The 13,072-nt window shown below is 45.2% G+C and overlaps 1 protein-coding gene across 2 annotated transcripts in view; it reads left to right on the forward strand.

Annotated features, from left to right (window-relative positions):
* The window catches only part of Cap-D2 (CAP-D2 condensin subunit), a 40,026-nt gene extending 27,282 nt beyond the window's left edge, over positions 1-12,744 (forward strand). For both annotated transcript variants that reach the window (XM_076180197.1, XM_076180198.1), the window contains 6 exons: positions 1,712-1,851; positions 2,656-2,788; positions 3,630-3,764; positions 10,759-11,009; positions 11,883-11,978; positions 12,385-12,744. In XM_076180197.1, the coding sequence (XP_076036312.1) occupies positions 1,712-1,851; positions 2,656-2,788; positions 3,630-3,764; positions 10,759-11,009; positions 11,883-11,978; positions 12,385-12,599 (970 nt within the window). In that variant the 3' untranslated portion in view covers positions 12,600-12,744. The remainder of the gene's footprint in view (positions 1-1,711; positions 1,852-2,655; positions 2,789-3,629; positions 3,765-10,758; positions 11,010-11,882; positions 11,979-12,384) is intronic.
* The last annotated feature ends 328 nt before the right edge of the window (positions 12,745-13,072 follow it).

Below are 13,072 nucleotides of genomic sequence, written 5' to 3' on the forward strand. Positions count from 1 at the left end.
ATGCCTTTTCCTTTTTGGCTACCTCCCTTGTAAGGGAGGAAAGCCTTGGTATATGTATGTATAAACAAAGCATTTGATGAAGTTCCCAGACATGCTGTCAATAAAGATCATAAATGGCAGACATCTGCAACAACAAGAAATGAATAACAAACTTCTTACCAAGCATTGAGGGCTGAGTAAACCAAAAGATGCCAAATTTGTGGGACTAAAGACACTTCAAATAGGTCTCTCAAAGATCAGTATTCTCACCTGCATTGTTCAACTTCTAAAGAAGTAATCTCTCAGTACTAGAACCAGAACATAACATCAAGATAACGTAACAATAGTAACCCAGCATAGCAACTACAAAAGAACTGCTAGTAATACTCAAGCCTGCTTAGGCAAGCCAGAACAATAGCTTAGTTATAATTAGCATTACTCATGCCAGACCACTTAATAATTGTCAAATTGAATAGCCAAATCCCTCATTTGGAAAAGAACAAAAATATCTACTCCTCACTTGATATTCACATGACCTTCTGCCCAGACATCAAAGATCTTACGGTGAAAGTCAAGAAGAAAGTAAACATACTAGTTGCTAGCACAATTTTTAAACAGAAAGGAACTAAATGCAGACTACAAACAGCTCTTAAGAATCACACCACACACACATGGTTCCCAGCATTCAGGATAACAAATATAGGAGGAGGGTGGAGGGGAGTGGAATATATGGGAAATGAAATGGGTGGGAGTGATTTCTATGCCTTTTTCTTTTTGTCTCCCCCCCCGTGTAAGGGGTTGGAAAGCCCTTGGTATATGTATGTATGTAAAACGTGCTTACAGAAACCAAAACCCTCCTTAGAACCTATCATAAACATGATAAGTGCACAGTTCTCTGCAGAGCCTTCAACACTACACCAGCAGCATACTACTCAAACATCATCAACAGTCCTCCCCCTGCATCACACAACACATCTGTAAAGAAAGGGGGTGGAAAACGTTGACACTCAGATCTCAAAATAAGAACATGAAGACTGACCACCTAACGCCCTCATCCATGAAACCCCTTTAGAGATTTGCCCCAATGAAATATCCAAGGACTACACAAGAATGATTGCATTTAAGTCACCATCCAGCACTAAAACAATACTGTACCAACACAGAACAGGCATGGCCATGAAAACTGCTCCAGATGCAACCATCACACAGAAGACACCAAAGACCTTGTCTTCAACGGACTCATCCTACCCAGCCCAGACGACAACACAGTATTTCTTCCTTGTGTGAATTTTGGGCCAATCCATGGGCTGGTGCTGGTTACCTGGGTGCCATGCATCTCCAGCAAGAGAGACCCAGACTAATGGATTAATGAATTGGTCCTCCCTTTTTCCCTTGTCTCTTTTGTATTATTATTCCCCATATTTTAAAGTGGAAGAGGGTGGAGGGGAGGGGAGTATGTTAGGGATGGAATGGGTGGGAGTGGTTTTTGTGCCATTGTTTTTTAGCTCAGATGAGAGGAAGGGTGGGAGGGGTGTGGAGTGTATTTAGGGATGAAATGGGTGGGAGTGTTTTTATGCCTTTCCCTTTTTGGCTACCTCCCTTGGAAGGGGGAAAAAGCCTTGGTATATGTATGTATGTATGTTTTTTTTGGCTACCTCCTTGTAAGGGGGAAAAAGCCTTTGGTATGTACGTATATTTAAAGTTCCTTCATGTTTGTTTGAATCCATTACAGGTTGAGAGATGATGTACCATCTGTGAGACGCAACACCCTGACAGTGCTCACACACTTGATTCTTAATGACATGATCAAAGTGAAAGGGCAGATCTCAGACATTGCGATGTGCATAACAGATGAAGATCCTCGTATTGCTGGTGGGTAGATTTTTATGGTTTTAGGAGTGGATGGTAGTGTTAACCCCTTCCATATGGTGCCGCACACGTAGGCGTCATGGACTTAGATCTCGGTGGCAGCAACCAATGCCAGCCGTACGACGCGTCGTAATAATACTCGCATCATAAAATATAGTCACCGCTTATATCGATCATTCTCTCTTCACCCGTGAATTTTGATAACCATAGAAAATGAGATTACAAAAGAATTAGAAAGAATGTCATTATGGAGGGGCGACTACAATAAATATAATCAAGACGCCGATATGGCAGCCTCGCGAATACACTCGCTCCCCATGACGCCTACGTGTGCGGCACCGTATGGAAGGGGTTAAAATGGTGTGAGCATGGACTTAATATTTTGGTATTTACAGGGGATTGGAACTGATCCAACTTCATCTATATTTATTTTGTAGTTGTAGCTGAGTGACCCCCATGAATTCTGTGAACTGGGTTGATCACATTCTCTGTGTTTATTATTAGTCGGAATGAAAGGGAATGAGTAAATCAGCAGTGACTATATTTTATTACCTGAGTATTGTGATATATCATTGAATCATCATACATCGGGCATCCGATGCTCTGTGTGAGAATTTGACTTGTATTGAAGAGATAAACATTTTGTGCGGAATCATTGTACCTGGTGTTGATAAGTACCACATTAATTAAAAAAAATTTCAACATCTTCATGCGTGCATTTGTGCCTTGTCATTTCTGTTCAAGTTATTCCTAATGAGATGTCTCCTTCCACCTTCCTAGAAAGACTTAGTCATTCCTTACTTCCAGGTTTATCAAAACTGTTCTTCAGTGAGCTGGCAAGGAAAGGTAATGCTCTGTACAATGTTCTACCAGACATCATTTCAAGACTTTCAAGCCCAGAAATAGGAGTAGGGGAAGAGAGGTTCCGAACTATCCTAAGGTACAGCTAAATATGTGTATATATAAACAAATATATAGTGAAGTAGTGGAGGTAAACTAAGGTTGGCTGTCAGGCTTTGTTTTGATGCTGAGGATTGTTGTATTACTTCCAACACAAGCATTGGATAGAGCACAGAGATTACCATGCATTCAGGATGAACTAAGATTGGAGGGATAGCAAACAGGTTTTACCATGGATGCTATATGGGTATAGTATAGTATGTGCACATTTTGGGGAAAATTGCCTTTTCGTGTGTGCGTTTGTTTTCTTAATTGTATATACCTAATTTTAGTATAGAGGAAAGGGGCAACACTGCAGCCCTTCACCCATCCAACATCCATCCATTTCATCATTTATATAAAATAGGAACATTACTGGTGGCACTAATCACTCCTCTCCAGCCCAACTTTACATCTAACTACTGTTCTCGTTAATCAATTGCTTTAAAAGGTTTTTACCCAGTTCAGTGTATTCCCTTTAAGGCTTACATTTTCTAACTTCCATATCAATTTTTTGTGTACCAATTTGTCAGATACCTTTTCCATGTATGTGTATGAGAGAGTGTATTAACCTAATTGTATTATATAGGAAAGTAGCAATGCTTGTGTGTGTGTGTGTGTATACATTAATAGATATACATATATGTATACACACTGACTTAAGAGCCTCTTGGCACCAGAGCAGTAGGTTTGAATCCTCTGCGCAACGGTCATAAAAAATATCTGATAGATATACATATATACATACAATACTTGTTTAGTACAAGTTCCAGTAATTCTATTTTTTATCCCCCAGACTCATCTTATCATGATTTATTAACCTTGTATATGTTTGTACACAGCCACATCCTAAATTTGGTGCAGAAGGACAAGCAGATGGAGAATTTGATAGAGAAGTTATGCCATCGTTTCCAAGCCACCACAACACCAAGGCAGTGGCGTGACATTACCTACAGTCTTTCACTTCTGCAGTTCAGGTAAATGAAATTTTCTGCATTGGAAAAATTAATTCTAAGTTTACTGATACCCCACTTCCAATAGACATAGATTGAGATGTCTAGGTTGTACTTATTTAGAAACATATTCTTAGTTCACTAATGAAAAATGTAGTAGCATATTTGTAAATCAAAACTAATACCACAGTCAGAGCAGAATAAAAGACTAGAAATGATGAGTATATATTTCGACTGCTAGCTGCAGTCCTCTTCAGTAGTACAGAATAGCTTCTCCTATTCTTTACTACTGGAGAGGACTGCAGCTAGTAGTCAAAATATATAAACTCACTATTTCCAGTCTTTTCTTCTCCAACTGTGATATTACAAGGGAGGTAGCCAAAGTCAAAAGGCATAATTCCCCTCTCACCCATTTCATCCTCATCAATTCCACCCCCATTCACCATGCCTCCCTCCCTTCCTCTCATCTTTACTCCTGGATGACAGGTCATCCCAGCATCTTGCCCATTGCCTTGGGTCGGAAGCAATGGAGCACATCTACAGCAAGGCTGTTTCATTAAATCAGTGAACCCTCTCCCCCTCTCTCCCTCCCTCTCTCTCTCTCCCCCCTCTCTCTCTCTCCCACCCTCTCCCTCTCTCTCTCCCCCCCTCTCTCTCTCTCTCCCCTCTCTCTCTCTCTCTCCCCCCTCTCTCTCTCTCTCCCCCACTCTCCTCTATCTCTCTCTCTCTCTATCTATCTCTCCCTCCTCTCTCTATCTCTCCCTCCTCTCTCTATCTCTCCCTCCTCTCTCTATCTCTCCCTCTCTATCTCTCCCTCCTCTATCTATCCCTCTTCTCTCTCTCTATCTCTCCCTCCTCTCTCTCTCTATCTCTCCTTCCTCTCTCTATCTCTCCCCCTCTCTCTATCTCTCCCTCTCCCCCTCTATCACTCTATCTCTCCCCCCTCTCTATCTCTCTATCTCTATCCTCCTCTCTCTATCTCTCTCCCCCTCTCTATATCTCTCTCCCTCTCCCCTCTCTATCTCTCTTCCCCTCTCTCTCTATCTCTCTCCCCCTCTCTCTCTATCTCTCTCTCCCCTTCTCTCTCTCTCCCTGTCTCTATCTCTCTCTCCCCCTGTCTCTATCTCTCTCTCCCCCTGTCTCTATCTCTCTCTCCCCCTGTCTCTATCTCTCTCTCCCTCTCTCTCTCTCTCTCTCTCTCTCTCCCTCTCTCTCTCCCTCTCTCTCTCTCTCCCCCCCTCTCTCTCCCCCCTCTCTCTCTCTCTCTCTCCCCCCTCTCTCTCTCTCCCCCCTCTCTCTATCTCTCTCTCTCTCCACCCCCTCTCTCTATCTCTCCCCCCCCTCTCTCTATCTCTCTCTCCCACCTCTCTCTATCTCTCTCTCCCCTCCTTCTCTTTCTCTCTCTCCCCACCCACTCTCTCTCCCCCCACCCACTCTCTATCTCTCTCCCCTCTCTCTATCTTTCTCCCCCTCTCTATCTCTCCCCTTCTCCATCTCTCCCCCTCTCCATCTCTATCGCTCTCCCCTCTCTATCTCTCTCTCTCCCCCTCTCTCTCTCTCTCTCTCCCCCTCCCTCCCTCTCTCTCCCTCCCTCCGTCCCTCCCTCTCTCTCCCCCTTCTCTCTCTCCCCTCTCTCTCCTCCCTCTCTCCCCCCTCTCTCCCCCCTCTCTCTCCCCCTCTCTCTATCACTCCCCCCTTTCTATCTCTCTCCCCCTCTCTCTATCTCTATCTCCCCCTCTATCTATCTCTCTCACCCCCGCTCTCCCTCTGTATCTCTCCCCCCACTCCCTCTCTATCTCTCCCCCTCTCTATCTCTCTCCCCCTCTCTATCTATCTCTCTCCCCCTCTCTATCTCTCTCCCCCTCTCTATCTATCTCTCTCCCCCTCTCTATCTATCTCTCTCCCCCCTCTCTATCTATCTCTCTCCCCCCTCTCTCTATCTCTCTCCCCCTCTCTCCCCCACTCTCTCTCTCCTCCCCCCTCTCTATCTCTCTCCTCCCCCCCTCTCTCTCTCTCTCTCCTCCCCCCACTCTCTCTCTCTCTCCCCCTCTCCCCCCTCTCTCTCTCCCTCTCTCCCCCTCTCTCTCTCCCCCTCTCTCTCTCTCTCCCCGTCTCTCTATCTCTCTCTCCCCCTCTCTCTATCTCTCTCCCCCCTTCTCTCTATCTCTCTCTCCCCTTCTCTCTATCTCTCTCTCCCCGTCTCTCTATCTCTCTCTCCCCGTCTCTCTATCTCTCTCTCCCCTTCTCTCTATCTCTCTCTCCCCACCCACTCTCTCTCACTCTCCCCCACCCACTCTCTTTCACTCTCCCCCACCCACTCTCTTTCACTCTCCCCTCTCTCTATCTTTCTCCCCCCACTCTTATCTCTTTCTCCCTCCCTCTCTCTATCTCCCCTCCCTCTCCATCTCTCCCCCCCTCTCCATCTCCTTCTCCCTCTCTATCTCTTTCTCTCCCCCTCTCTCTATCTCTCTCCCCCCTCTCTCTATCTCTCTCCCCCCTCTCTCCCCTTCCCTATCTCTCTCCCCCTCTATCTCTATCTCTCCCCCTCTATCTATCTCTCTCTCCCCCTCTCTATCTCTCTCCCTCTCTCCCTCTATCTATCTCTCTCTCCCCCTCTCTATCTCTCTCCCCCTCCCCCTCTCTCTATCTCTCTCCCCTCCCTATCTCTCTCCCCTTCTCTACCTATCTCTCTCCCTCTCTATCTCTCTCCCCCTCCCCCTCTCTATCTCTCTCCCCTCCTCTCTATCTCTCTCCCCCTCCCCCTCTCTATCTCCCCCTCCCCCTCTCTCTATCTCTCTCCCCCTCCCCTCTCTCTATCTCTCTCCCCCTTTCTATCTCTCTCGCCCCCTCTCTCTATCTCTCTCTCGCCCCCCTCTCTCTATCTCTCTCTCGCCCCCCTCTCTCTATCTCTCTCTCGCCCCCCTCTCTCTATCTCTCGCCCCCTCTCTCTCTATCTCTCGCCCCCTCCCTCTCCTCCTCCCCCCTCTCTCTCCCCCCTCTCTCTCTATCTCTCTCTCCCACCTCTCTCTATCTCTCTCTATCTCTCTCTCCCCCCTCTCTCTATCTCTCCCCCCTCTCTCTATCTCTCTCCCTCCTCTCTCTATCTCTTTTCCCCCCCCTTCTCTATCTCTCTCTCCCCCCTCTCTCTATCTCTCTCTCCCCACCCACTCTCTATCTCTCTCCCCTCTCTCTATCTTTCTCCCCCCACTCTTATCTCTTTCTCCCCCCCTCTATCTATCTCCCCCCCTCTCCATCTCTCCCCCCTCTCCATCTCTCTCTCCCCTCTCTATCTCTTTCTCCCCCCCTCTCTCTATCTTTCTCCCCCCCTCTCTCTCTCTCTCCCTCTCCCTCCCTCCCTCTCTCTCTCCCTCCCTCCATCTCTCTCTCTCTATTCCCTTGTGCAGTAATATTGAAGATGGGAAGAGATCCCTTTGGGCTGCATCAAAACATTGTTCACACATAACCACTCCCATTCTCCACTCACTCCTGTTTTCTGCCTCCTCCCTTCCTTCCTCAACAGACATCCTGCTCTTGTTCAACTCCCCTTTTTACTCCATTTACCCATCTCATCCTCAGTCATCCCCTCATGTTCACTTCTTCCACCTCTGCCTTTCACATTTCTTTTACTAATCATTCATCACTCATTCTTTCCATGTGTCCAAACCATCCCAATACTTTTTCATCAGCCCTATCTTCCAGCTCCTTTTCCACCCGTTCTCCTCCTCATGTTATCATTCCTTACCCTATCCAACCTTGTAACCCCTACAATACTTCTCAGACATTTCATCTAAAATACATTTAACCACTCTCTTCTGTTCCATGTCTCTGCACCATACAGTACTGTCAGCACAATCACCCCTTCGTACAACCTTCTATTAGCATCCATTCCCTAATGTCTATTTCTCATTACACTCTTTAATACCCCAAGGCACTTACTTGCTTCTCTCAATCTACCTCCACTCCTCTTTCCTGCCACATGCAATCCCAAGTATCTAAAGCTATCCACTTCCTCCAGCCTGTCTCCTTTAATACTCACTTCTAACTTGCTGCCATCCTCTCCCCTTGTACATCTCATCACCTTTTACCCACACTTACCTTCAACTTCCAGTCACACACCTTCCCAAATGCTATCACTAATTCCTTAACCCCCCCTCTGATCCTGCCACAAGTGCAGTGTTGTCAGCAAACAACAAATGACTTACCTCCCACCTTTCTCCATTTTCTTTAACCATCTCCAATCCCCTGCCCACTATCCCTGCATTTACCTCCTGCACCACCCCATCCATGTACATATTGAACAGCCATGGCAAAGTGACACATCCTTGTGATGGTCCTACCTTTACCACAAACCACACTTTCTCTCCATTTCTAATTCTATCACATACATACATACATACATATACCAAGGCTTTTTCCCCCTTACAAGGGAGGTAGCCAAAAAGGAAAAGGCATAAAATCATTCCCACCCATTCCATCCCTGAATACACTCCACACCCCTCCACCCTCCCTCTTATCTTAGCACCTCCTGGATGACGGGGCATCCCTGCACCTTGTCCACTGCCCTGGGTCAGAAGCAGTGTCGTAAGACACAGCACATCCACAGCAAGGCCACTTCATTAAATTGGCGACCTCTCCGTCCCCCCCATGCATAAAAGGAGAAGACAGGGAGAAATCCCTTCAGGCTGTGTCAAATTTTGCTCACACATACTACCTCACCCCCCATCCCCCCACCCATTCCACCTCATGCATCACAACATCCTCCATATACAACCATTCTCCATTCACCCCTGTCTTCTATCCTCTCCCGTCCTTCAACAGACATTCCCCTCTTCCCCAAAGCCCTCTTCACCCCATCCATCCACCTCATCCTAGGACGTCCCCTCATGTTCATTCTCTCCACATCTGCCTTCCATACCTCTTTTACTAGTCTTTCTTCACTCATTCTTTCCATGTGTCCAAACCATCCTAATACTCTTTCATCAACCCTATCTCCCAACTCCCTTTCCACCCCTGTTCTCCTCCTCACCTCCTCATTTCTCACTCTATCTAACCTAGTAACCCCCATCATACTTCTCAGACACCTCATCTCAAACTACTCCTCTCTTCCTCTCTCATGTTCCATGTTTCTGCCCCATACAGTGCTGTTGGCACAATCACTCCTTCATACAGTCTCCTCTTAGCATCCATTCCCAAATGTTTATTCCTTATTACACTCTTTAATCCACCAAGGCATTTACTCGCTTCTCTCAATCTACATTCTACCTCCATCTTTTCCTGCCATATTTGCACCCAAGTATCTAAAACTATCCACTTCCTTCAGTCATACATACATACATACATATACCAAGGCTTTTTCCCCCTTACAAGGGAGGTAGCCAAAAAGGAAAAGGCATAAAATCATTCCCACCCATTCCATCCCTGAATACACTCCACACCCCTCCACCCTCCCTCTTATCTTAGCACCTCCTGGATGACGGGTCATCCCTGCACCCTGTCCACTGCCCTGGGTCAGAAGCAGTATCGCAAGACACAGCACATCCACAGCAAGGCCGCTTCATTAAATCGGCAACACCCCCCCCCCCATGCATAAAAGGAGAAGATGGGGAGAAATCCCTTCAGGCTGCATCAAATTTTGCTCGCACATACTACCTCACCCCCCATCCCAACATCCTCCATATACAACCATTCTCCATTCACCCCTGTCTTCTGTCCTCTCCCGTCCTTCCTCAACAGACATTCCCCTCTTCCCCAAAGCCCCCTTCACCCCATCCATCCAACTCATCCTAGGATGTCCCCTCATGTTCACTCCCTCCACATCTGCCTTCCATACCTCTTTCACTAGTCTTTCTTCACTCATTCTTTCCATGTGTCCAAAACATCCCAACACTCTTTCATCAACCCTATCTCCCAACTCCCTTTCCACCCTCGTTCTTCTCCTCACCTCCTCATCTCCTCATTTCTCACTCTATCTAGCCTAGTAACCCCCATCATACTTCTCAGACACCTCATCTCAAACACATTCAAACTGCTTCTCTCTTCCTCTCTTATGTTCCATGTTTCTGCCCCATACAGTGCTGTTGGCACAATCACTCCTTCATACAGTCTCCTCTTAGCATCCATTCCCAAATGTCTATTCCTCATTACACTCTTCAACCCACCAAGGCATTTACTTGCTTCTCTCAATCTACATTCTACATTCTACCTCCACCTTCTCCTGTCACATTTGTACCCAAGTATCTAAGACTATCCACTTCCTCCAGTCGCTCTCCCTTAATGCTCACGTCCAGTCTACTGCCACTTTCTCCCCTTGTACATCTCATCACCTTACTTTTACCCACAGCTGGCTCACCTCTCACTTTTCTCCATTTTCTTTAACCATCTCCAATCCCTGACCCACTACCCTTGCATTTACCTCTCGCACTACTTCCTCCAGTCGCTCTCCCTTAATGCTCACTTCCAGTCTACTGCCACTTTCACCCCTTGTACATCTCATCACCTTACTTTTACCCACATTTATCTTTAGCTTTCTTCTATCACATACTCTCCCAAACTCTGTCACTAACTTCCTCAATCCCTCCTCCAATCCTGCTACAAGTGCAGTGTTGTCCGCAAACAACTGCTGGCTCACCTCCCACTTTTCTCCATTTTCTTTAACCATCTCCAATCCCTGACCCACTACCCTTGCATTTACCTGTTGCACTACCCCATCCATGTATAAGTTGAACAGCCAGTGACATAACGCATCCTTGACGAAGTCCCACCTTTACCTCGAACCACTCACTCTCTCCATTTCTAATCCTGACACAAGCTCTACTACTCTCACATAAACTTTTGACAGTTCCTAGATATTCCTAGATGAAATTTATGTATTGTTATACATAAATAATTGGTAATCTATCAGTATTGAATGTGAAAAATTTTCAACTCTTAACTGTAAGGGACACCTTCCTAGCCTCCTGATAGGGGGGAGTTTGTGATGTTAAACTGAATAATCATATGTTATTTTTATTTTTTCCAGTGACCGAAGTGTGAACAAGTTGAGTGAAAGCTTTGCATGTTACTCAGACAAACTGTATGAACATGATGTGTATGACCTCTTCCTGGGCATACTTGCTAGTGCACGAAAGACAGTGAAACAGGAGATGAAGACTATCATTGATGAACTGGAAGATAAAATCCAAAAAGCCCATGAAAAGGGGTTGGAGGATGAAACGACAGCAAACAAAGCAGCCAGGGCAAAGCATTACAAAAAATCTGCAAGACGATCAGGTTGGTTACAATTTGGAGCTCCCTTTTTTGTGTGTATATATGATGAAGTTTAAAGGTTGTATTATATTCTTAGATACATACATATACCAAAGGCTTTTTACCCCTACACAGGGGGTAGCCAAAAAGAAAAAGGCATAGAAACCACTCCCACCCATTCCATTCCCTATATATTCCACTCCCCATCCATTCATAGATGAAAAATTGAATATACATAACAAAAGGCCAAGAACAATGATTGGGGGGCTTGTAAAGTTGTATACTCCTCAGCCCAAAGGCCACATATTCAAACTGCCCCAGATGTAATCACTACACAGAACACCTCTTACAATGCCCCCACGTTAACAATCCCCAGACAATGCAATAACTCCTCACTAAGTGACTTACGGTCCTGCCTGGAGGCTGCTGATATTCTGCAAGAAACCATGGGCAATGGATTGATTGGTACATATTGGGAATGGAAAGAATGAGTGAAGAGAAGTAAAAAGAATGTAAAAAGCAGAGTTGGATGAAGTGAACTTCAGGGGAAGACTGAAAATGGGATGGATGGATGAAGTGAGGGAGACCATGGATAAAAGGGGAATATCTGTGAGTTAAGTAAGGGGAAGAGCAAAAGATAGGTGCAAGTGAATGTGGGAGAGGTTGGCATGTAATGAAGCAGCAGGGGTAAACCAGCTTTGGCTCTTGGGCCTTGCTACATTGTATCTGACAGGCAGGGTGCAGACCTTTCACAAGAAGTCAAGATAAAGGGGAAAACAAGTGGATGAAAGGGGTACACATGCCTTGACTGGCAATCTCTTTAATAAGGGGGAAAGGACTTTTGGTATACATGTGTATTTATTGTTCATTTGTTTATTAATTTATTTTTAATTCCAGTGACTAAGGGGCCAAAGAAGAATATACGGAAGGTCATGAGTGAAAGTGAGGACGAGGAAGAGGAGAACCTGCATCCAGCACACCGTGACAATAAAGGTATGAAATGATCAGTAGAAATGTAAGGGTGATTAATATGAAACATGAGAGATGGTCAGGAGAGGTTTTAGAGGGAATAAGGTATTCTGCAGCCTGCAATACTAATAATTGTTGCCTAAAGTCTCAGGGACTGGAAATCTGCAGCTCCACAATGGCTGGCAGTTGTGGACTGTTGTCTGTGTGGGATTATTTCAATGTCACTGGTTGATAGTAGTATGAGGAGGGGGGGGCAATTGCCACTTGTCAGCCCTTTATATTAAAAGGTGTAAGAAATTAAATTGAAGATGATAGTGATCTTTGGCTAGGTTATGATAAGGCTACATTTTTTTCTTGTAATTAGCATTGTATGCAACAACCAACAGTTGTATGATGTAAGGTCTAGAGTAGTCATTTTCTCCATCTGCAGAAAACAAAGAAAGATTGCCCAGGAGAGAATCCCTTCCAAGAAATAAGTCAAAGAAGAAGTATACGATGGAGAATGGCAGTGATGATAGTGACGGAGGTGAAAAGAATTCCTCAGATGAGGAAGACTTCGTCCCTAACCAAGAAGATGACGTTAGACAGAACCGGGTTTTGAAGCCAGCACCACAAACAAGAAGAGCATCTAAACGAAAGCTTTAAATCTGAAACTAATATGCAGTACCTGAATTATTTGATTAATATGCAGTAGTTTTTATATGCTAGTAGATGCTTGGAATTATAGAATATTTTTTGATACAGAGTAAGAACATGTCAATAAGGGAAAAATAAATTATGGAATTCTTAATACATCCTATTCATATCCAGTATTTTGGTCTCCTTTCATTTGTCAGAGCTGCTAACAAAATTTTTTATTCAAAGACTGCAGTCAGTGCTAGGGATTATGAACCAAAATCCTCCCCCATAGAACAGCATAGGAAAATTATAGATACAATTCAATGTAAGAGCTCTTAGTCCATTTAGCCTCCTCACCAACAATCAAACGCCAAATGTTGTTGTCGTTCCCTAGACTGTCTGTCCGAGCAGTCCCGTCTCCCCAAGGAACAAGGAATGCCACTGCCGAAACTGGGTTTTTCCACAAATCCTTTATAGAGTGTATGTTGTGTTGTTTGCGT

This window comes from Oratosquilla oratoria, chromosome 44, assembly GCF_046742065.1.
Source record: "Oratosquilla oratoria isolate Oo_2021 chromosome 44, ASM4674206v1, whole genome shotgun sequence".
Classification (NCBI taxonomy): Eukaryota; Metazoa; Arthropoda; class Malacostraca; order Stomatopoda; family Squillidae; genus Oratosquilla; species Oratosquilla oratoria.